The 25,745-nt window shown below is 40.9% G+C and overlaps 1 protein-coding gene across 1 annotated transcript in view; it reads right to left on the bottom strand.

Moving 5' to 3' along the window:
* Positions 1-6,735: 6,735 nt before the first annotated feature.
* The window catches only part of LOC140458260 (metabotropic glutamate receptor 8), a 416,712-nt gene continuing 397,702 nt past the window's right edge, over positions 6,736-25,745 (bottom strand). The window contains exons 9-10 of the mRNA XM_072552654.1: positions 21,914-22,160; positions 6,736-9,548 (exon numbers count right to left, since the gene is read on the bottom strand). Coding sequence (XP_072408755.1) covers positions 9,499-9,548; positions 21,914-22,160 — 297 coding nt within the window. The 3' untranslated portion in view covers positions 6,736-9,498. The remainder of the gene's footprint in view (positions 9,549-21,913; positions 22,161-25,745) is intronic.

The following is a 25,745-nucleotide window of genomic DNA, read 5'->3' as shown; positions in this document are numbered from 1 at the left end:
TGATTCTTCAATTAAGAAATAACATCTTACTGCAGCAGCTCTACCATATGACTAAAATGAGAAATACAATACAGAGTGATGGAAAAACCATCACTTAATTGTAACTGATTTTCAAATTCTTCCTGCAGACAAAATGTTCCAAAAATTCCTAAAATGTTACAGCCTCTTTCGGGCAAATGTGAGAGACAGAACTTTGAATTTATTTAAACCAAACCACGAAAATGGGAGATAGATACTTGCAACATTATATCCAACCCTATAGGCTCCAGCTTCGTTATTATTCCTCAATTGAAGAGATGGTTCAATTGAGGAATTATGATATTAAACATTGTGTTCTCTACTTTGCTGCAAACTATACAATGGGAGATCCCGTAGCATGTAGTTTAAAGGCAAAAGCCCCAATAAGTTAGAAGGTTTTCTATCAGCAAGGACTTCAACTACGTTCAAAAGACAAATTCTGGAATGTCTTGTACTTCAATGCTTTGGATTGCAGATTCAGAGGCCCAGATTTTCACTGTCTATTGTCTAGTTGGGGATAAGGCAGGAACAGGATACTGATTGTGGATGATCAGTCATGATCATAATGAATGGTGGTGCTGGCTCGAAGGGCCGAATGGCCTACTCCTACACCTATTGTCTATTGAACTGGGCTTTTACAAATGATAGGCGGAAGTGATTCTCAGACTTTTATTCTTATTCCTGTTTCTGGTAATTTTTGCCAGTGCATAATAAAAGTTTACAAGCAGCTAGCCTGCAGACAACATTCCAGACCTTGCTAGTTCCATCACAGATTGGCCAATGCAAACCGCTCCCGCTCCATCATGCAATTTTGATTGAATTGGGCCTCTCTGATTAGCCATGTAGTTCATGGCTTCTCAGAGAGGTCACAAAAGGAAGGTAAATGTAACTCTAAGAGGGGATAAATAAGGAACAGCCACCAGTGTCGATTGTCAGGGAAAAAAACCCATCTGATTCACCAATATCCTTTAGGGAAGGTAATCTGTCATCCTCATCTGGTCTGGCCTACATGTGACTCCAACCCATGTGGTTGACTCTTAACTGCCCTCTGGGCCAATAAATGATTAGCCACTAGCCAACATTCTGTGAATGGATTTTCTTTTTGAAAACCTGCTGTAGGAAGGATGTTGAGGTTTGCTCACTGAGCTGTAGGTTTGATATCCAGATGTTTCATTACCTGGCTAGGTAACATCATCAGTGGTGACCTCCAAATGAAGCAAAACCTACACCCTAAACCTCAACCTGAGCTACAAACCTTCACAAACCTTGCATGTTGACTATCCCTAATCAGTCCTTGCCTTTCTAAATACATGTACATCCTGTCCCTCAGGATTCCCATCAATAACTTGCCCAACACCGACGTCAGGCTTACTGTCCTGCTGTGCTTTTCCAGTGCCACACTTTTGACTCTGATCTCCAGCATCTGCAGTCCTCACGTTCTATTGAATGCTACATTGTATTAACAGGGCACTACCCTGAATTTAATGAAGGATTTTCCAAACTCTTGTGCACAGAAAGTTTTAGTGTTTTTAGTTCTGTTCTGTGTCTGTTTCATAAATTTGAAGATTTTGACTATATATGAAATGTGTAATTTGATTGTATAAAATTATACTTTCTTTTAAGTTTACAAAGGGAATATTGTTGAGAATCATAGGATTATTTTTATAGCTGAGTATTTTACAATGAAGCACAATATATGGGTGCACTGCCTGGCTTCAGGTCTGAAGTGGATCATAAGCATCATTTCCATTTTCACCTGATTAATTTCCACGTTCTTGTTAATTCAATGCTCAATTCACTTTAATGCATGAAGCAATATGAACCAAAACTGAGGGGTGACAGTTGTAGGAGTCACTCAGCCCCCAATAGGGGAAATAACTGAAATTGCACTTCATTGTAAGAAGAGTTGACAACTGTGTAACAGGGTTGCAACAGAGAATATTAAAAAAAATCTACACCATAATTACCAAAGATAAAGTACCCTTCAGATAGCCCCTAAGCTTTTAAATCAGTGTCAAGGAGCCAAACGGCATATGGACAATCACAACAAAAGGACAGAGAGCTAGGTACATTTTAACGTCGTCTAATAAACACACCTATCATGTTGATTTACAAATTGATATTTATTTCAAGACTTCAGACTGGTGTCAGGAGGTTGTAAGTTCAATTCCCATATCAGAGATTTGATCATATAATGCAGGCTGATATTCCATGATAATGCCGAGGTGCTGCTAAGCTGTTAAAAGTAAAATCTTTCACATGAGGCAGTTAAAAGTAGAAAGCAGCTCAGCTCTGCTGAAATCAAACCTTGGTAAACACAACAGTGGGGATTGTTGGGTGGAGAAAGGTGTACTAATCATGGAAGGCTGATTCCTGAAAGCCGGTGGGCGGCAGGGTGGCACAGTGGTTAGCACTGCTGCCTCACAGCGCCAGAGACCTGGGTTCAATTCCCGACTCAGGCAACTGACTGTGTGGAGTTTGCATGTTCTCCCTGTGTCTGCGTGGGTTTCCTCTGGGTGCTCCAGTTTCCTCCCACAGTCCAAAGATGTGCAGGTCAGGTGAATTGGCCATGCTAAATTGCCTGTAGTGTTAGGTAAGGGGTAAATGTATGGGTGGGTGGCGGGTTGGTGTGGACTTGTTGGGCCAAAGGGCATGTTTCCACACTGTAATGTAATGTAATCTAATCTAATCTGAAAAGTGTCCAAGTGTAAATGAGATGATGTTCCTTCAGCTTGCATAGGTTTCACTGGAACACTGCAACAGACCCGAAGACAGAAATGGTAAAATGAGAGCAAGATGGTCTCTTCACTCTTTCCCTTCCCTCTTAGAACAATGTCCTCACTTTGCGTCCCACCAGCCTCTGCATTCAAAAGACTATTTCTGCCCCCTCCAGCAGGATACCACCCACCAAATACATCCACACCCCCTTCCTTTGTCAGTTTCCCACAGAGATCGTTCCCTTTATGATACATCATTATTTGCAGTTCTCGATTTCAATATGCCACTGCAACTCAGGCACTTTGGGGTGAGGGGTGCAGGGATGGTTACATTTGTTGTCTGAATGCTAAGTGTGGAGCACATTGCTGCTAGTTGTAATGGCTTGATTTCTCAATTCTGGACTGGGTTGATTCAGGACCAGCCTCCCTACCCTACCTATGTTGGAGATCATGGTGTTGTGTATCAGACCTTAGGCACATAATCTCAAGAAGAAGAGTTTCCTGTGCTTCAACAGTTACTATACAGTGATTTATTGCCTGTAAAACTCTTTGAGACATCCTGGTGTTACGAAAGGTGCTCTGCAAACTGCCTTTGTACAAAATTGAATTCAAATTGAATTTTCACAGCCAGGACTGAATTGGCACATGCAGTTTCTTTGTTCTATTTGTACAGATTGACAGTAATGTTACTTAAAATACAGCCCTACAATTATGGATGTTCGGGCTCACAGCAAATTTAGGAAGCTTCTAACAATTTTTTCACAATATAGCATTAGTGCACACATTGTTGCATAAACGTAGCTTAAATCCAGTATCAGACCTGAGCAGACTTGATTGGACACAGGGCAAGAACTCTTACTTTGTTTTTCAATTCAGAAGTGAGTTCCAGATTTCACATGAAACTTTAGCGTTGTGCAAATGAAAGGGCTTCGTGCTGGTGCGGGTTCATTTCAATCTTCGCTGCTCACGTGCTAAATGTCCAGAGCAGATTATCTGTTCATTACAGAATTCACGTAACCAGTTCCAACAAAAAAAAAGAGAATCAGCCAGATTGCATCATGGGCAAATCAGCCGCTCTACATTAAAAGCAACGATTCTCCCGATGACTCTACATTTTGAATGCAAATGTACCAGAGAAAATCTGAGTTATCTCCCACTTGAGACTTCTGGAATTCCAAACATTCAAAGCCTATCTCATGTTTATCTTCTTCATCTTACATACACACCTTTATAAACGTAACTTTTAAGAAAACAGCATTGTCCAACATCCCTTTCACACATACCTCTTGAATCATTGTGTAACTTAAGAAATCAAACGTTTGCAGTTTTTAAAGTTTATTTTCCCTGTTTCTACTTCTCTGGTGCTAACAGTGATTTGGCATACTGTTCCATTAACAATTGACCTCTGGGACAGCACCACTATTGTTATTATTTATGTGCAATCCTTGATTTAAAAAAGCGTTGGAGAAGTATTCCATTGTGAGGATCTTTACACTGGAGTGTGGCTCCTTCCTTACCTAATGTCTCTCTAACGTGTGTCCAGAACAGATGCAATAAAAAGCAGAGACCTAGGATAACTTTCCTTTTTGACAAACCTGTTTCACAGTTAGCACTCTGACTAATTGCACCCTTCACCCTGGGTGAGATCATTTAAGTCAGTTCAGATTGACGATTGAACTCGATACCACATAGTGCAGTGTGCATACTCAACAAGGAAGGCAAAAGTATCAGACGAGTGGCCGAGCCTGGCTTTGTCTTACCAATCTTTTATTCCCTAGGTCAACAGCAGCATTAGCAGATATTTGTACACAGACTGCAATTGCTTTCCCCTTACTGATGGCAATATAAGGTCATAAATTAGTGCGGCCATACTTGTTCTTATTAAGACAATCAGGTTCTGGTCTCTTCAGCAAAATTGCTCTATGGATCATGAAGTCTCTATGGATGTCTTACAAAGAGAGTTTGACTAAGCTTGGACTTTTCTCTCTGGAGAGAAGGAAGAAGAGAGGTGACCTGATCGAGGTATACAAGGTAATGAGAGGCATTGATAGAGTCAATAGCCAGAGACTTTTCCCCAGGACAGGATTGACTGGCATGAAGGGGGTCATAGTTTTAAGATATTAGGAGGAAGGTATAGTGGAGACATTAGAGGTAGGTTCTTTACACAGAGTTGTGAATGCATGGAATACATTGCTAGCTGTGGTGGTGGAAGCAGAGTCATTAGGGACATTTAAGTGACTGCTGGACATGCACATGGACAACAGTGAACTGAAGGATTCATATGTTAGGTTATTTTGTTTTAGATTAGGAATAATCCTCGGCACAACATTGTGGGCCAAAGGGCCTATAATGTGCTGTACTTTTCTATGTTCTATGATCAGGCAACAGTTCTTCCACAATTCAGGCCATTTGTAGTGAAGTTATGTTTGAGGGAAAATACAAACATTTTGCTTTATGTGATAGCACACTATCTACAAACGCTGTGATTTGATTATGCATCTCCCCTAGGTTACTGTGAAAGTTTCTCAGCGCTGAGTTGCCAGAATAATAATAAAGTGAGCTTTTCGTGGTTGCGAATGTCGCTATCATTCTTTGTATCGTGTGAGGAGACCATGGGGATTCACTCCTGAATCCCAAATACATGTTGCTGTTGGGCCCATAAAACATCACATCTCATAAGCAGAATAACTAGGAAAAAAAATGGACGTGGAGTTATTCCCAATTGCTACTGTCTTCATTGTTCAAGTGCTGACTGAAGAAACTCCGAACAAGAGAGATTAAGAATCTGCCACCTAATATTTATTTGTCTCACTGATTCTCTCCATCTCCTCCTGAAAATATTGCCTCCTTGCTGTGATAAGATTCCTGTGGTGACTTTGCCTGCCAATATTCTTCCCAACTGATGATCCTTCAAATAGAAATCTAGACCATGAGATTTACCAGGGTACTTGTCAATAGAGGGCAGCAAATTGAAGCAGATCCTACACACATATACTTGCTGAAAGGGCAGATAAATGATGAACAAGATTGGGATCTCCTCCCTTCTCACATCTTTGAATCCATGACTTCTGGGTGCAGCCAATTCTCTTTAAGCTTGCAGGATTGGATTTGGACTGCAAGCGACATTTCTCGCCTTGCTAAATTGGTAGGCATCCTAGCGGTAGAACTGCAGCAAGTTCCTGAATGGAAGCTAGTCTACAAAATCAATGGTGAATTAAATTTTTTTAAAATCAATGCAATGCATTTCAGTCTATTAAATGTGAAAAGAATATCACATAATGGTCAGTGTATTTTGTCTTTGTTAAGTTAATGATGTAGAGAAGTCAGAGAAGGGAAATTCTACAAGGTGCATGCAAACAGCTGTCAATTCTCCAGCAAGTACCTTTGCTAGACATTTATTTTGCCAGCACTTAGTAGGGATGGAACAAGCAAAGGCCACTCAACTATTCAGCTCCATTTTTGTCCTTTGGCGGGCAATTAAGTAATATAAGGAAAATCTATGTCTTGCCTGAAATTCATGTCTTTCATTGAAATTCTATGATAAATATTCTTTTTCAGATCTTATTACAGTCAATAATAAGAATCATTGTTCTAAAGTCTATGAATTATTCTTTAAAAGTAGAATAATATTGGGTTCACATTTGACTTCTCAAAGCTCATCCCTGAAGGCATCTTAGTTTTTTTAGTTGATCCCAAGACTTACTGCCCATTACTGCTCATGGAATTTTCCTGCTTTCTTTTAAATTGACTTCTCACAAACTTGAGCCATTTGTTTTGCACTCTGTGTGATTCTAATCAATTAACATTATGACATGATTTCCCATAGAAAGTCACTTTGAGCATTCTCACTGCATTCAGTGTGCAAGCTAAAGTCATGCATAATATGTTACAATCTAGCAAAATGCCAAGCATTCTTTGTGAAGAAGAAAGTGCAGAAAAGAAAGACACCAATAAAAATTCAATAACTTTTAGTCAATTAATTTCAATAAAAAATACCAGATGAATACAGGAGAAACATTTCAGGGTATTTACTCAATCTTTCTTTAACAAATGATATCAACAAGATCAATTACAGTGGAACCTACTTGTGATCAACTCATTTCAATTTTCTTCACCTCCTTTTTGCTAACCTCCCATTTAAGAAGGAAGGCGAAACTGGATATTGGCCCTGACTATAGCAGTGTTCACTGCTGATCTGTCATTAGTTGAGGCAGAGTGATTCCCTTGCAGCCTTTTCTATACAAACCCCACTACCACCCTCCCATTAGAATAGTGTACACGGCCACCAAAAGGTGCCTGACTTGTTTTAGTCAGGCTAGTTGTTCTCACCCAAACTATACCCCCTCAGCAGGTCTCAAATCAATGTGTTGAAGGCAAACAGGCTGCAGGTACAACATTTTAAGTGCAGTGTCTGGATGCCATGCCCACCCGACTAGTATTGAGTGCCTTTTAAGGGTCAACTTTTTCTTCGGTAAGTGGAGTTAATTTTTTTTAGGGATCCACTGTAATAAAGAAATCAAAACTGGAAGCCATTTACATTCCAGTACACACCTTGTTAACATAGGATCACTCCACCACCACTGCTTACATTCACCAGTTTCACAATGTTGCTCAGTGTAAACCATGTACCATATAGAATTAGTTGCTAGCGCGCCACCAAAATTCATGCAGAACTTATACTGTCAGTGTCATGCTAGGAATGATTATGACTAATGCATATTCTCTTAAGAAGTGTGGAAATGTGTGTACAATGCCAAGTGGAACTAGTAGGCTCTTGTCAGATGGGAGCACTGACTGGAGAAAGAAGGGAATAAACATAAAGTGGATCGCACTGCGATGTTGCTTATCATTCTGTTTTGTGCCACAATAAAACTGTGAAGCATTCATTACATGGATGAAAGGCTTTGAGCTTGTAAACTTAATAAATTCCATTTGAAAATACAACCCATTCCTTTTTGTTTCTGCAGCTGAGTGCTTAATGCAATATTACATTAATCCAGAAATATAATTTGTTCTTTCCTCGCGTGTATTTTCCTGGAGAAAGGCAGAGGCCCATTTGATCCTAGTTCAGTAAGCAAAGCCTAAAGCAATGTATTTTTAAGATCGACTGTGTGCTTGTGTCCTGGGTAGCTTCAGCTGATACTGGGTGAGGAACCTTTTTTGTGGTTTTGCTGATGTCTCTCCTCTATTCTTCAAAACCTTGCTAAGTCTTTGCAGGATTAAACGCATTCAAATGACAACAACAGAATGTTCTAAAGTTATCAGATTTAAGCAAAGTAGAATTGTAACCAAAACAATTTTGGGACATTTAATCAGTTTTGGTGATCATAAATATATGACTGAAGATGCCTTGAATTAACTCAATTTCTATAGCTCAAAGCAGTGATACTCTCATTATTGAAGTCTATGTATGGTTCTCTTATGCTCAGTAGCACAGCTGCAGAGGTACTGGTGTGAATGTGCCACATGTTTAGATGTTGTTACAGAGAAAAGTATATTTTGATGCCCAACTATATGGTCCATCACTTATTATTCACCCTGCACACTACAGTTCATTCTACATTGTTTCTATCTGTGATAGTCAGGCCAATTGTTTAGTTGGCCTGCATGTGAATGCGCACTGCACTTATACTGTGGTCACCACGGTTTTGATGGTTATATTTCTGCTTTTTAGAGCAGTCTGACAGCTGGATTGTGCTCTCTAAAATATTGTGGGATCTTTTACTAGGTTAAAAATATTATATACATGTAAGTTATTACTGTATTTACTTGATGTTTCTTTTTGATTCTTCTCAGCTGCCTTCCAATGCATGTAAAAATGAAATAAAAGCTTAATGGAAAAATTGCACCATATTGTTAAACAAGTTGGAGTTTGGAGGAAACTGATGTCTCAAATTGCAGTGGTCATTTTTAATAATTTTTAGCAAAGACAGGACCTTTTGCAAATGTGCCAAAAAGGAAAGTGAAAATGTATGTTATATAGTCTTTACTAAGTCTTCGATCTTCCAAACCATAAACCATAAATGAGCTATGAGCCATGATCTAAATGAATGGTCAACAGGTTCGAGGGACTGACTGACTAGCCTACTCTTGATCTTAAGTTCCTAAATGTAACCAAGTTTATAACTGACTGTAGTCAATGCTAGTGTACACGTTGATGATGTCCATTTGCTGTGGCTGATCAGGTCTTAAAATAAGAGAGAAGGAAATTATTTCCCCCTCTTTTTCAGGAGGCATGAAGACTTCACGTTAAATTACACTTGAACCTGTGACTCAAAAAACTCTGAATTTGCAAAACATTCCTTTATTACAAATACATCTGTTGTATAAAAATTCGACATGCTTCAACCTTTGCATTTGTTTAAGTGCCACGCAGTGTTGCAATCCAGCTAGTTGGTACATACAACAAGCCCTTTTGTTTTGCATTACGCAGGGCAGAGAAAGCCTTTCAAAACTAAGTTGAACAAGAATGAAAAATTGCACAATCACAAGACTTACAAGGAGAACAACAGGCATGGGTTCACTCTGGCCGACATTCTTTGCCAAAAACAACTGCCAATTGCACGATGACCTGTTTAGGTTTTCTTGTCATCAGACCTGTGTCTTGGAATACACATGGGAACACCTCATCTGATGTAGCCGACGGCTGTTCTTCCTCAGCCTCACAGCAGGTAGTACAGTCAGAGCACTTTCCAAATGATGAGACACGAGGGTTCATTTTCATACATGCAGTCTCTTCAGACTACTTCAGATCTTAGCCAAGTCAGTTTGCATGGTTGCTGTAGCTGATATACGTTGTCTTGGTAGAAGAAGCTGTTGAAGACAGATTCACAAGATAGATTTGAACAACTGGTAATAAGGAAAGACTCAGATTATGTGATAAAACTGCAAATGTTGCGGTTATTCTCCTTATAACAGAGAAGATTACAGTTAGGGGTGGGGGAGCCAGCTGTGAGTTTAATTGAGGTCTTCAAAATTGTGAAGGAGTTGATAGAATTAATGAAAGGAGACTGTTTCCACTGACAGGAAACCAGTTGTTACAACCCATTATCCAACATTAGTATCCAGAGGTCACACTCCTAAGAAATTTGACGAAAGAACCAAAGGTGAAACGAGGAGAAATTATTTGCACAGCAAGTATTGATCTTACATTCACTGCCTAAAACAGTGGTATAGCTGGATTCATTAGTGACTTTCACAAAGGCAATTGATATTTTTTTGAAAAGGGGAAAAATATTGTAATTTTGTAGAGCAGGAGTGGGAGAGTCAAAATAATTCAACAGCTTTTTTTAAAAAAAAGCCAACATTGGCATGATGGGCCAAATGGTCTTCATCCGCTTTATAAAATAGCAATTGTATATGAATCCATTGGGGGACATGATATCTACTGCTTTTAAGAGTGATGTGAAGATGCCGGAGTTGGACTGGGGTGGACTAAAAACCAAACGACACTAGATTATAGTCCAACAGGTTTATAAGAAATCGCAAGCTTTCAGAGCTCAGCTGCTTCCTCAGGCGTGGTATGACCAGGGAGGCAATTGACATTTTCCTGCCTAGATTTTAAAAAGAAATGTGAAAATTTCACCCTCATTCCGGAACTAGCTTTGTTACTTCTGCCATACCTGAATATAATTTCAAGTTGTGAATTCAAGCCAAACTTGTTAAATGCAGATTTATCAGATTTTTGATACATTAATTTGGAAGTGTTTCTTTTCATTCAGTCAGAACAACATCTGACGTGCTGACAAAGCTAACATCTACTCTCTAAACCTGTTGCTTTTGGTGATGCTGGGCTTTCTTCTCAAACTGCTGCTATTCCCAGTGAAGCTATTCCCAATAATACTGTAAGGTTAGAAGTTCCAGAATATTGATGTAATATTTCTGTATATGAGGTCAAGTGCAGTGGTGCTGCCATAGTCCTCCTTCCCATGTTTGTTTACTGTGCCAGTTTACAGAAGATCTTCCTGACATTTGCTTGGAAATTCTATTAGATAGGGGTGATTTTTTTTTTCTTTTGCAATTACCATAACATTTTGGAGCCTTTGGAATTTTTTTTATGGTATATATTAATATAGTGACGATTGATCAAACCTAGAAAGATTAATTTTGGGGTATGAGGTGGCAAGTTTCAATTCTGCACGTTTATCTATTTCTGGATTTATTTCACTGATGGAGACTGTTACTTCTCAATTCGAGAATGCAAGGTCTTCACAAAAACAAATACATTTTATCTACGTACACAGTGATATATTTCACATCTTCAAGCAGTCTAACTGCAACACAATAGTGTCCAGTTCATTGCATTCATAATATAAGCTGCTTTTCCTGAGGACAAAGTCTCTTTAAAAATATTACAAGAGAAAAATCCAAAAGCATGTAGTCTATGACCCAAATATTAGGCACAAATAAAGTAGCACTGAAAATTCTGGTTCTATTCAGTGGATTTTTGTCTGAGACAATAGAGCACATAAGTAGATTTAATTGCTCATCAAGAAGCCTATTGTTTGCAGTCCTATCTGCTGTGCACAATGCACTTCAGGCAGTGCTTAAAACATAGCTCTAATATAAAGGAATAGATTACAGTTCTGCCTTCCCATAGAGCTCACATTTTAACTCCAGATTTGGACTTAAATATGTGAAATGTCATTTACAATGACTTTATCACATTCTTGTGTTACAAGCATTGACTTTTGTCGGTGCAAGTGAATACAAATGTAAGAAACAATTGCAATACAAGTTCAATGCCTGAGTGTGGAGTTTGCACCTTCTCCCCGTGTCTGCGTGGGTTTCCTCCGGGTGCTCCGGTTTCCTCCCACAGTCCAAAAATGTGCAGGTTAGGTGAATTGGCCACGCTAAATTGCCTGTAGTGTTAGTTGCAGGGGGTAAATATAGGGGAATGGGTCTGGGTGGGTGCGCTTCGGCGGGTTGGTGTGGACTTGTTGGGCCGAAGGGCCTGTTTCTACACTGGAAGTAATCTAATATAATCTAATCTAATCAAAGTATCAGTATCAGGGAGAAATTCAAGGATCTTTTCATTGCAGCTTGTAACAATATTGCTACTCTGAAAACTAACCAGACTTTAAATGGAAATAGTGACTATTTGGAGAAGAATTTTGTTGTGCTTCTCAGAGACATTATAAAAGATTTTATAAAAACTACCTAATCTCTTATCCCCCCTTAATTTACCTAAATATCAGACACAGGTTGTCAAAAAGCATGGACTAGGATTCCCTGCTTAACAAGAATTATTACAGGTAAACAATTAGATTAGATTAGATAGCATTGCCTATAGTGTGGAAACAGGTCCTTCGGCCCAACGAATCCAACTGGCCCTCCGAAGAGGAACCCACCCAGACCCGCTCCCCTATATTTACCCCTGACTAATCCACCTACCACTACAGGCAATTTAGCATGGCCAATTCACCTAACCTGCACATCGTTGGACGGTGTAAGGAAACTGGAGCACCCGGAGGAAATCCACACAGACACAGGGAAAATGTGCAGACTCCACACAGACAGTTGCCCTTATGAACCATTGGCATAACTCCAGGTTACTATTCTAACCCTTCACAACCTCTGCTCTGCACACACAGTCAAGGAGAAAACCATGGGTGCTATGGGCACTGGGAAAGTTTAGGAAAGTAGTTCAATGGATCTGCTAGGGTGACTTGTGTTTTGATTGGAATGCTGCTTTTCTGTCTTCCTTCTCTGGATGCTTTCACTAGTTGAGGAGGTAGAGAGTAACTGGTCCACACTTATCAAAGCTCTTTGACTTGTACATTTAAAAGTCACACCTTATAGCAACTGCTGAAGGAAAGATAAACTAGATCTCTTCAGGCTGAAAGTGGCTTTTACTGCAATGATAGAGTTCCTGAGATGGAGATCTGATGACTTTTCACTATCCTATTCATAGCTTCAAGCTCTTCAGCTACTTGGTAACTCATCAAATGGTTGTTAGCAAGCAGAAGGCCATCAACATTGATAATATGTCACCAGTCCACATTCCAAACGGCTACATCTTGGTGCCTGAACCCCCATTTGGCCTCATCCTCAATTCCAGCATGTCTGCACTTGCCCCTACTCCTGCTTGAACCAGCAACTGTGTTAAAATAAGTGTCATAGAACACAGAGCATAGAACAGTACAGGCCCTTCAGCCCTCGATGTTGTGTTAGCCTTTTTTCCTACTCTAAGATCAGACTAACCTACACACCCTTCATTGTATTAACTTCCATACGCCTATCCAAGAGTCGCTTAAATGTCCTTAATGTACCTGACTCCACTATGACTGCCAGCACTGCATTCCATGTACCCACCACTCTCTGTGCAAAGAACCTGCCTCTGAAATCTCCCCTAAACCTTTCTCCAATTACCTTAAAATTATACCCCCTCATGATAGACATTTCCGCCATGGGAAAAAGTCTCTGGCTAGCCAGTCTATCTGTGCTTCTCAACATCTTGTACACCTCTATCAAGTCACCTCTCATATTTATTCACTCCAACGTGTAAAGCCCTAGTCCTCTCAACCTTTCTTCATAAGACATGCCCTCCAGTCCAGGCAGCATCCAGGAAAATCGCCTCTGCACCATCTCTAAACTTCCACATCCTTCTGATAATTCGATTCTCCACTAAACACAATATTCTAACTGTGGTCTAACCAGGTCTCTATGGAGTGACTGCAGAACCTTGCGGGTCTTAAACTCAGTCCCCCTGACAACACACCGAATGCTTTCTTAACAACCCATCAACTTGGGTGACAACTTTGAGGGATCTATGGACATGGACCCCAAGATCCCTCTGTTCCTTCACACTGCCAAGAGTCCTGCCTTTAACCCTGTTTTCTGCATTCAAATTCGACCTCCCAAAGTGAGTGACTTCAGTCTTTTCCAAGTTGAATTCCATCTGCCACGTATCAGTCCAGTTCTGTATCCTGTAAATGTTCCTTTGCAACCTACAACTAGCCACAATTCCACCAACCTTTGTGACACTGGCATACTTATTAAAACCCCCTTCCACTTCCTCATCCAAGTCATTTATAAAAATCACAAAGGGTAGAGCTCCTAGAACCGATCCCTTCAGAACACCACTGGTCACTGAGATCCAGGCTGAATATTTTCCATTTACTACCCCTCTCAGACAATCAGATTTCCCTGTATCCCATGACTCCTTACTTTCTAAATGAGCCTACCATGGGGAGATTTCTGAAATCTCTTGCTAAAATCCATGTCCACCACATCCACTTCTCTACCTTCATCAACGTGTTTTGTCAGATCCTCAAAGAATTCAATAAGGTTTGTGAGGCATGACCTGTCCCACGCTGACTATTTTTAATCAAACTATTGTCTTCCAAGTACTCATAAATCCTGCATCCCAGATCCCTCTCCAATACTTTGCCCACCACTAAAGAACGTGGTGAGAACGACTGGTCTGTAATTCCCAGGATTATCCCTATTCCCCTTCTTGAACAAGGGGAATAACATTTGCCATGCACTAATCATCTGGCACTACTCCAGTGGACAGTGAGGATGCAAAGATCATCACTAAAGGAGCAGCAACCTCTTCCCTTGCTTCCTGTAGTAACCTAGGGTATATCCCGTCTGGCCCAGGGAGTTTATCAATCATTATATTTTTCAAAATTTCCAGCCTAGCCTCCTTCCTAACATCAACCTGTTCGAGCATATCAGTCTGTTTCATACTGTCCTCTGAAACGTCAAAGTCCCTCTCAATAATGTTGGGTCCCTTATTTTTAAAAAAACTGCTGAACGTCTCAACAATCCTTAGCTTTAAAACAGTTCCTTTCCTTTTTCAGACTCCAATCAAAAATACAGTAAAAAGGTGTAGTGCTTACAATTTTCCCTGTCTAGAAGTGCACAGCAGTTTTGTTACAACAGCATCATAAATAGAAGGAAAGATCTATCACAACCTCATGATCACTCAAAGTGCTTTACTGCTCTACAAGTATTTCTTCTGAAGTCCAATAACTGTTAAAATGCAGGAAATTGGCTCAAATGTGAAAGAGCAAGGTCCCATAAAAAACATGGAAAGGATGAACAGATAATCTGTTTATTTTAGTTACTTGAGTGATATTAATTGAGGGATTTATGTTGACAGCTATCTTTAAAACTAATACCATGGGACCTTTGAGATTCTCCTGAGAGGTTCAGTATATCTTAGTTTAATGTTTGATTTGATAATCAGAAAATGCAGTACTCTCCAAGGTCTGCAATGGAGATTCAGCATTGATACAAGCTCACGTCTCTGGAGTACACACTGAACCTGAAACCTTTGATGCAGGCGAGATCATTCATTTAACATGATTGACTCAGACCATCTAGTATGTTGTGGTGCTCGGCTGTAACAAGTTAGCTACATGACACACAATTCATCCTGGTTGCTGAAGCATCCAAATATTTCAATAGCTCCCTCTCTCATATCTTTCATGTTCTGCTGTTATATTGTCTTTTCTAATATTTCACAATGCAACATTGGTCATTCATTTCTAATGTTAAAAATGCCTGATGAAGGAGCAGCGCTCCAAAAGCTTGTACTTCCAAATAAACCTGTTGAACTATAACCCAGTGTTGTGTGACTTTTAACTTTGTCCAACCCAGTCCAACATCAGCTCCTCCACTTCATTTCTGATGTGATGCAGCTTCTTTTCTGAATTCTGCCCAGCAAATGAATTGCAGTTGTACAGTAAAACAGTAAATCACCGCTGACGATACTGGAAAAAATCTCAGTTACAACGTAAAGGGACCATTTGTCATAGAATCCCTACAATGTGGAAACAGGCCCTTGAGCCCAACAAGGCTACACCAATCCTCCAAAGAGTAACCCACCCATTCCCCTACCCTATATTTACCCCTGACTCATGCACCTAACCTACACAACCCTGAACACTATGGGGCAATTTAGCATGGCTAATCCGCCTAACCTGGACATCTTTGGTTGGTGGAAGGAATCCAGAGCACTGGAGGAAATCCATGCAGACACAGGGAGAATGTGCAAAGTCCACACAGACAGTCACCCAAGGCTGGAATCAAACCCAAGTCCCTGGCACTGCGAGGCAGCAGTGCTAACCACTGAGCCACCGTGCCACCTCTGTCTTTACTGACTGCTTTATTTTTGTCACAAGAGACACCAGTGGAAAACCAAATGCCCTGGTTTCCCAGTGTGATTGAGGCATGTGCATCTGAGCTGAGACCTGATGTTCAAGGGTTTTGGGTCGGTGAACCGTCAAAGTGAGTGCCTCCCCCCCAACCCCCACTCCCCCTCCCCCTCACCCCCACCCCCCCAACCTCCCACTGAGGAATCTTCACATCTGCTCATTCTAACCGGTCGGAAACCTGAAAGCCATAAGTACATTCCGCGACTGAATTGAAAGACAAAACCCTAACAGAGGGAGGGAGTTCTTCAGAATCTAGGAAATCAAGACAAATGGAGAGTGAGGATGGAAAGTGAAGCATGCTGCTAGACACCTTTCCCAGTGTGGTCCCCTAAACATTATAAACTGCTAGAATGAGATGATATTAAAGTCATCCAGATAGGGGCACCAGTGTAGGTGACCGCATCCCTGATCACATTCTCCAGGAAAACCTTCAGCACCCCGCGGGTCTCCTCGTAGATCAAGCCCGAGATGCGCTTGACCCCGCCACGGCGAGCCAGGCGCCGGATGGCTGGTTTCGTGATGCCCTGGATGTTATAACGGAGCACTTTGCGGTGCCGCTTCGCTCCGCCTTTTCCCAGGCCTTTGCCTCCTTTACCTCTTCCAGACATCACGATTCTTCACTCCAACCGGTGCCGAATCCAGCATGCCAGGTAGTGTTCCTGAGCACGTCCATTCTATTCTCTTGCTCTCTACTTTTTCATTTCTTTTCTTTCTCCTTTCCCCATCCTCTGACATTGTGGGGAAGCTGCAGCGGTGCAGGTGGATTGTCAGGTGCTGTGGTGGTGGTGACTGAGGTGAGGAGTTACTGGCTGGGGCCAGCCGGGAGCCTAGACCTGGGCACTCAGTCAATCATTGGCTGCGGTATTGGCAGTGCCTGGAGAAGGACTTCTGGCTTCGGTAGGAGCGGATTCGGCTGGGCTTCGCAGTGGCGATGCCAGGAGCAGCTACTCCTCAAGTTCTAGGACACCTTGCAGAGACCTTGGAAAAGCCTGGGGCTGTGTTTGTAGACCCCCTTGTATGGGAGATGAAGTCTATTGGTGTAATCTCTCTTTGCAACTCAAAATGGCACTGAATCATGGCAAAAAAATATCGATATCCTTCAAGATATGTATGAGACAATAAATCAATAACTCAACTCCATAAACAAGCAAAAGCTGCATAAGGACGTGTATAATGGTGGAAACTTGAAGACAGAAAATTCACACACTCATTGCAAATCAGTTTACTGTGAAAATGAACTGCTCTTAAACAGAAGCAGATAGTCAGATCAAACAGTTCACAACAAACATTACAATGACACATCTGAAACCTGAAATACTGTGAGCGTTTCTGTCCCTTAGTTCGAAAATGTGCTTTTGAAAAGAGGACAGCTGCAGAGACAATATAACTGCAGTTGTAAATTGAGTGGCTCACTGGGAAATAAAAAGGCTGTTTTGGACTGACAAAACGCAACACCTGAAGATGTGAAAGAAAATCCAGACAAAGAGAAAGTGACTCGAGATAATGAACTGGCTGAATATTTCTCTACCCCCCTCCCCCCACCAGACCTATTAGAGCGACACCTCTTGTGAACATTTTTGTGGTCAATTCCATTGCTCATACATTCCTAGATGAGGAAAACGAGAGCTTCAACTTTAGCCTGACTATTATTGTTAGGTCGCTGTGGTCCAGAGTGTGCCTATTGTGCTGTGCAGGCCACAACAGTAAACATCCCTGCACAGCAGGTAAGGAATGGAAGAAATGTGTCATTCCCAAATGCTGCAAACTCATGAAAAGAAGGAATCATGTACTCAGCTTACCTAAAAGCAAGAGTCTCAAAAACCGCCTGATCAGCTGTTAACATCAACACAACCAGCGCAATGTTTGCTCTTCATGTACAATTCAGAGACTGATCTGGATACCCTTTTTAAAAAACTTTTACAATTTTGGACTCACCTTTTATTTCTAATCTGTCTGCACGTGTATTGGGTTAGCATTTTTTTTTGTAGTGGAAAATCGAATGGTCTCATATCTAGCTGATATAAGCTCAACTGGTTCCTTTTGAAATACAAGTTCTTGTGATCTGGGAGAAAGGTATTCACGAACTAGTATTCAGTGAGCCACTCAATTTCTACCTGCAGTTATATTGTCTCTGCAGCTGTCCTCTTTTTAAAAGCACATTTCAGAATTAAGGGCTGAAAACACGTATAGTATTTCAGGTTGTAATGGTTGTTGTGAACTGTCCACTCTGATCTTCCATTCTTACTTTATCATATAGACCTATTCGAACATGCCCTTCAGCCCACGCTATTGTACTGAGGAATAATCGTAATGTAAAATAAAATAATTTAACTTAAGCATCCCTCAATTCACTGCTATTCATTTGCATGTTAATGACTCTGCTTCCACCACCACAGCTGGCAACGCATTCCATGCATTCACAACTCCCTACTTTATAAAGAACCTTCCTCTGACATCCCCTCTCATCCTTTCTCCTAATATCTTAAAACAATGACCCCTCGTGCCAGTCAATCCTGCCCTGGGGAAAAGTCTCTAGCTATTGACTCTATCCATTCCTCTCATTTTCTTTTGTACCTTGATCAAGTCACCTCTCTTCCTCCTTCTCTCCAGACAGAAAAGTCTGAGCTTAGTCAACCTCTCTTCATAAGGCAAGCTCTCCAGTCCAGGAAGCATCTTGGTAAACTTTCTTTGCACCCTCTCCAAAGCCTCTGTATCTTTCCTATAGTAGGGCGACCAGAACTGGACACAATATTCCAAGTGTGGTCTCACTCGGGATTTGTAGAGCTGTAACAAAACCTCACGGCTCTTAAACTCGATCCCCCTGTTAATTAGCACATCTTTCTATTCCAACCTTCTCTATCTTCCTCTGGTTCAACTATTCCATGTGGTAGCAAGTTTCATAGAAACTTAGAAAGTCGGACCAGCAGTGGGCTATTCACCCTCTGAGCCTGCTCCACTGTTCATTAAGGTCATCATTCAATTCAATAACCTTTTATCTGCTTCTCCCCAATGTCAGACCTTTGTCTGAAAAACCCATCTGGCTCACTAATGTTCTTCAGGAAAGGAGATCTGCCCTATACGTGACTCTACATTTGCAGTAATGTGGTTGACTTTCAACTCCTTTCTTGATTGTATCAATCATTACAAAGTCTCAACAAAAAGATTAAACTGGACAAACCACCTGGTATCAACCTAGACACCAGAAAAGACAAAACAGCCCTGTCAACCCAGCACACCCAGCACTAACACCTGGCGACTAGTGCCAAAAACTGGGAGAGCTCTGTCAGAGACTAGTCAAGCAACAGACTGAAATAGTCTCAGAATCATACCTTACAGACAAAGTCCCAGAAAACCTCCAGCTGATTACCACATACTGTCCTCCCCAATTGACGAATCAGTGCTCCTCCATGTTGAACAACACTTGGAGGATGCACTGAGGGTGGCAAGGGCACCAAATGTACTTGGTGTGAGATTTCAATGTCTACCACCAAGAGTGGCTCAGCAGCAACACTACTGATGGGACTAATCGAGCTGAAGGACGTAGCTGCTAGACTGGGTCTGCGGCAGGTGGTGACAGAACAAACAAAGGTGAAAAAATGTATTTGATCTCATCTTCATCAATCTACCAGCTGCAGATGCATCTTTCCATGACAGTATCAGTAAGAGCAACCATCCTTGGGTGGCACGGTCGCTCAGTAGTTAGCACTGTTGCCTCACAGCAGCAGGGACCCAGGTTCGATTTCAGCCTCAGGTGACTGTATGGAGTTTGCACATTCTCCCAGTGTCTGCGTGAGTTTCCTCTGGGTGTTCCGGTTTCCTCCCACAATGTGCAAGTTAGGTGAATTGGTCATGCCAAATAGCCCAATAGTGTTCAGGGATGTGTCGGTTAGGTACATTAGTCAGGGGTAAATGTAGACTAATAGGGTAGAGGAATGGGTCTGGGTGGGACACAAGGGTCGATGTGGACTTGTTGGCCTGAAGGGCCTGTTTCCACATTGTAGGGATTCTAAGCTTCTCTCACCGTTCCTTCTCAAGGGCAACTCAGCACAGGCAATAAATGCTGGCCAGCCATCAATGCCCATGTCTCACCATTGGATAAAAAGGCTGTGTTGCTTGCTGGTGTCAGGCTTAGGATAGCTCCTCAGACCCGGAGGTTAGAGTGGGAGAGAAGAGATCTCATTGTCTTTATAGAATGGCATAAGCCGGACTAAGAATGAGGCTCTGCTGAGTGAGTAGGAGCAGTTAAGGTCTGAGCTAAAAAGAAGAACCACTGCCGGGACAGTCATGATCTTTGTAAAAGGAAGAGCAGGTTCAAGGGACTGTTGGAACTGAGACCCTGCAATCGTTTGTTTTGTTCTTAGATCTGTAATCTCCCCCACTCAGATTGACAAAGGCCGGAGCTGTGTGGAAACGCCAAAACTTCCAAGTTCAGAATATCATTGTTCCTTCATGGTTGCTGGGAAAAAGTTCTGAAATTTCCAAAGTAAAACATTGCGACAGAACCCCTTAATGTACTGACTGTTGTGGTTTCAGCATGCAGGCAACCCCTACTTTCTCAGGAAAACTGCAATAGGGAATAAATGTCAGCCTTACTCACAGTGCCCATGCCTTAAGAATAAGGATTTTTAAAAAACTTTTGGAATGAATTACATTCAAAATTGAGCTTTATTATATAACAAAGTGGAATAAAAAGGTTTTCTTAATGTTTAAGCTTAATTGTAAAATGAGCAATTTGCTTTTTGAGCAAGAGCACTGCATTTGGAAATGATTTTTGCAAGTGGGTAAATCATTTACACGTATTAAAAAATTAAATTATCTTACAGCCTTGAAAATAGTCTTTTTAATAACACAATTACACAGTCTCATTCCAGAAATAATCTGAATATATAGATAGCTACCTAAATATTATAACAGAGTCCTGGGAATGATTACAAGTCAGTAATCCAATATCATGCCCAGGTATGCGAGTGAAGCTTACTTTGTAGTTATAAATATCATTAGAAGCTGCCAGCTGGTCTGCAATCTCCAATTTCTCCGTTATACCTTGATTGTGTCATAAAATTACACTGCTTACCACTAATTTGGTACATGTTAAACTTGTTTAAAGGTTTAACATAGGTGATAATGAGTTGGCAACTTATATTAATCACCAAAAGGTCAAAAAGAATGATGTAAAAATGGAAAATCTATCCCATTTTTCTCAAGTGGAATTTCTCTGCTCAGACTATTTTAACACTTGTCATTTTCCTACCATTACCTAGTGGTGGAACAACATTGTTTGACATGGGGGTTAGCTGTTTGCAGAATATTTCAATGCACAGGATGTTCTCAAAAGATCACCATCTAACACTTGGCACATTCACAAGGTCTTTATGGTCCCTAAGCCATTCAACACAGCTGAGATCCCTCTTCGAGAAATATCGTCTCTATAGAGGTTATGCAAGAATTAATGGTGTCACAGAGAAACAAATATCCTAGGTTTGCCTGCTTGGTATCGCTCAACACAAGTATACAAAATGTTGCAGAAGCAGAGTTCTGCAGATGTGGAACATCCAAACTGGAAACATTGGAAAATACTAGAAAACAAACCGAAACAACACTGACTTAACAGGTCAGCCAGCATCTGTGGAGAGAAACAGAGTTAATGTTTCAGTTTAGCAATGACCATTCACGTGAAGGTTGATCAGAAATAACAAAACCTGCAAATCATGGTATTTTCCAGTAACTGCATGGATCCAGCACATTTCTTTCTCTTTATGTTTCACCCATTCATCTTAACAAAGTAAATTTCATTATTCTTCTGCATTGTGAAGCTCAGAGATACCATACTTAATCCTCTCCAACAATCTGGATTGCAGATAAGTATGTGATCCCATTCTTGCTTTGGTATGTTCCCGAAATCAAAATGCTTTGTAACCAATAAGCTAGATGCTCAAGGGGGGTCAGATGATTTTAAGAGCCCTCTGAGTTAATTGCGTATAAGAACCAGTACATGATTAAAATTGCACTTACTGTTGGTTTCAAGGCTTTCACAGAGTTCAGTTTTGACTTCTCCATTTGGCCTGTCACTTGCTTTTTGTGACAATTTGCTTGACATTGTGGCTGCTGTCACCACTGCCTTGAAGCTCCGCTTGCGTTTTTGCACATTCTGCTCTGGATGAAAGATGATAATATAAACCTTAGGCATGTACAGCATGCCTAGAGATACAGAAGCACTTAAACTCATGGATATAGTAAGAGTTGTTGTCTGAATGTACATCTGCAAAATAAAACAAGATATTTTAATTGATGGTCAAGAAGCAGTGATGTATACAGATCAAATACATTGCTTTTATCAAACAGACTGTACACTGATTGAACAGTGGAAGGATTTGGTGCATGAAGGAATTGATCTGTTCATAGAAGAGGGCAGAAAACACTTAATTTTTCAAAATTATAAAAGCTGCTTTTGTGCCATTTAAATGTTATAGCCACTAAGAAATTAATGTATACAATGTTGTCATACAAATGTTTAAAGCTACCATTTCCTCAACCTTTATTTTATGGTTAAAATGTGCTTAAAACCTCTGATTAATCAAAGCAATTTCCATAAAAATGTGTTAAAATTCCCATTTTAATACAGCAACAATATTTGGAAAGCTTTCATTTCTCATACCAAATGCATTTTTGAAACAAGCTTCAAGCCCAAACTGATGGCAAGTGCAAGCATCTTAGATTTAATTAAAAGTACTCATCGAGATCTAATTCCTGCACCCTGCAACAACACAAGTATTTGCTTAATATCTTTTTGCGTCTGCTTTTACAGAACCAAAATCCTGTTTGAGACTGAACTCATTACTTCTTCACTCAGCGTGTGGTGAATCGTTGAAATTCTCCACCCTGGAGGAACTATGGAGACTCAGTTATTGAAAATATTTGTGATAGAGGTCAATAGAATTCCAGATATTAAAGGTATTAAGGGATGAGGGAATCCTGTGGGAAAGTAGCATTGATGTAGATGATGAGCTATGATCTAGTTTAACGTCAGACCAGGCCCGAGGAGCTGAATGACCTACTCCTGCTACTATTCCCTTTGTTCCTCCCTCTCTTCCTTTCAGATTCTCTGGCCTCTTGTCGTTTTGCAGGATTTCCACTTCTAAATATCTCATTGGCATACAAAAATAAAAGCTCAATGCAGATATTTTCAATTCAATATCCTGAGGCGACAAGGTGCTAATGACATTTTGCAATCAAAAATGTCAAAAGACTGCCTGCTGCTTTTGAAATTCAAGGATAAGGTTCCCGTGCTGCACAGTTCTATGCAATACTGTGCCCTCAACAGCAACAACATGCACTTATTTTAACACCTTTAAAACATTCCGAGGAACTTCAGTGCAAACGAAACTAGATACCACATTGCACAGGGTGGGTGACCCTAATACGTTCAAAATGGTTGAAGTGGAAAGTATTATGAAACACATAAAGAAAATTGTGATGCAGTGTTGTTTGAGATCTCTCAGGCATCCTTGACCTTATGCAAGTCTCCCTAAGCCCATGTAAGGGTGTTATGCTCAGGGCTTTATGCTATGGCTTTTCAGCGAATTTTCAAAGTAATGGTGAGCAAAGGAACTTTGAGGCACAATAGTTGCTGACGGATGAAGGATCCTTCAGGATGAGGATTTGTATTTCCTACATGCACATATGAAAAAGCATAGGAAGAACACCTTTTGTATTATTTAGTCATATTGTTTATATCAGCAATATAGGAGTGTCCTACAGGCAACTGAAGAGGAGAGTGTAGGACAGAAACATGAAGCAATGAGCAGAGAATTGTAGAATCCCTACAGTACAGAAGCAGGCCATTTGGCCCATCAAGTCCACACTGAATCTCTGAAGAACATCCCACACAGACCCATTCCCCTACCACTGTAAGTCTGCATTCCCCATGGCCAACATACCTACACATCCCTAGACACTTAAGCAAGGCCTATCCTCCTAACCTACACATCTTTAGACTGTGGGAGAGAACGGAAGCAAACCAGACAGACAAAACAAAATGTGCAAAGTCCACACAAAGACAGTCTCCTGAGGCTAGAATTGAACAGGTCCCTGGTGCTGTGAGGCAGCAGTGCTAACCATTGAGTCATCATGCCACCCGAGGACCTGGCCTTGGGCAGATCATCTCCACTGAAAAAGAAGAGGTAGAGCTGGAAAGGCTGAGCAATGGCTGGAGCAGGGTGAAATTCCAGAGTTTAGAGTCTAAGCATCAGAAGGCTATCAATGGTGGCACAAAAATAATCAGGGATCCAAAAGAGAATGGTCAACCACATTCCTGGAAGGTTGTTGATGTGGAACAAGTTACAGAAATAATAAGAGGCAAAACCAATCAGGGACTTTAAAACAAAGATGGGAAAATTAAGGTTGTTCTGTTCCTGAATTCAAGCCAAGTTAGGTAAGCCAATACAGGCAGAATTGTGAATGAGTTCATGCACACGTGACAGAGTTCAGGGTGTTGCTGCAGTTTAAGGGGAGTTCAGGATGGGAGAGGAATATGTTGACGTAGCTGATTCTGAAAGAAATAAAGGCAGGTACGAGGGTTAAGTAACAAGTGGATTGAGGTAGGATCAGAGTTGGTGTTGGAAGTTGGTGGCCATGATTGTTCTGGGGACAAGGGACCTTTCAAAAGGTGTATCATTTTCACAGTTTAAAACACAATTATTGTTAAAGTAGCAACATTTCAAATCATAAATTGCCAACCTAAGTTCTCCTTGTTTAAATGTTTCAATTCAACTTAACTGTTGTTTCTAAATGTGATCAACTGGGGATAAGAAAATACTAATCGAAAGACTGTAAGACATAGGAGCAGAAGGTGATCATTAAGTCTGTCAAGTCTGCTTTGCTATTCAATGAAATCATGACTGATCTGATCATTCTAAGCTCCACTTTTCCCCATACCCTTTGATTCCCTCCTTGATTAAAAAATCCATCGATCGCAGCCTTAAACATACTTAATGACCCAGGCTTCAACAGCCCTTTGTAGTAAAGAATTCCACAGATTCAGTATCTCTGAGAGAAAAAAATTCCTCCTCACTTCTGTCTTAAATGGGTGACCCCTTAATTATGTCCTCTGGTCCTAGATTCTCCAACATGGTGAAACAACCTTTCTGCATCTACTCTGAGTAGACACCGAGAATCTTGTAGACTTCTATAATGTCACCTCTCATTCTTCTGAACTCCAATGACTATATGCCCAACTTACCCAACTTCTGCTGAGAAGACAGTCTCTCTCTACCCAGGATCAGCCAAATGATCCTTCTCTGGACAATGCCCAATATCTTTCTAGGGCCCCAAAACTGTTTACAGTATTCCATCAGTGGCATGACCAGTGCTTGTATAACTGGAACAAAGCCTCCCTATTTTCATATTCCATTTCCTCTGAAATAAAGGCTAACATTTCATTTGCCTTCCTATTATCTTCCGAACTTTGATTCTAGCTTTTTCTGCATGAGAAAAATCCCAAATCCCTCTGTGCTGTAGCTTTCTCCAGTGTTTCTCAACTAATTATGAAGGGCACGGATAGGCTAAATAGACAAGGTCTTTTCCCTGGGGTTGGGGAGTCCAGAACTAGAGGGCATAGGTTTAGGGTGAGAGGTGAAAGACATAAAAGAGACCTAAGGGGCAACTTTTTCACGCAGAGGGTGGTACGTGTATGGAATGAGCTGCCAGAGGATTTGGTGGAGGCTGGTACAATTGCAACATTTAAGAGGCATTTGGATGGGTATATGAATAGGAAGGGTTTGGAGGGATATGGGCCGGGTGCTGGCTGGTGGGATTAGATTGGGTTGGGATACCTGGTGGGCATGGA

This window comes from Chiloscyllium punctatum, chromosome 32 (genome assembly GCF_047496795.1).
Source record: "Chiloscyllium punctatum isolate Juve2018m chromosome 32, sChiPun1.3, whole genome shotgun sequence".
Classification (NCBI taxonomy): Eukaryota; Metazoa; Chordata; class Chondrichthyes; order Orectolobiformes; family Hemiscylliidae; genus Chiloscyllium; species Chiloscyllium punctatum.
Note: the sequence above shows the minus strand (reverse complement) of the source record. Positions and strands in the feature narration are given on the sequence as shown.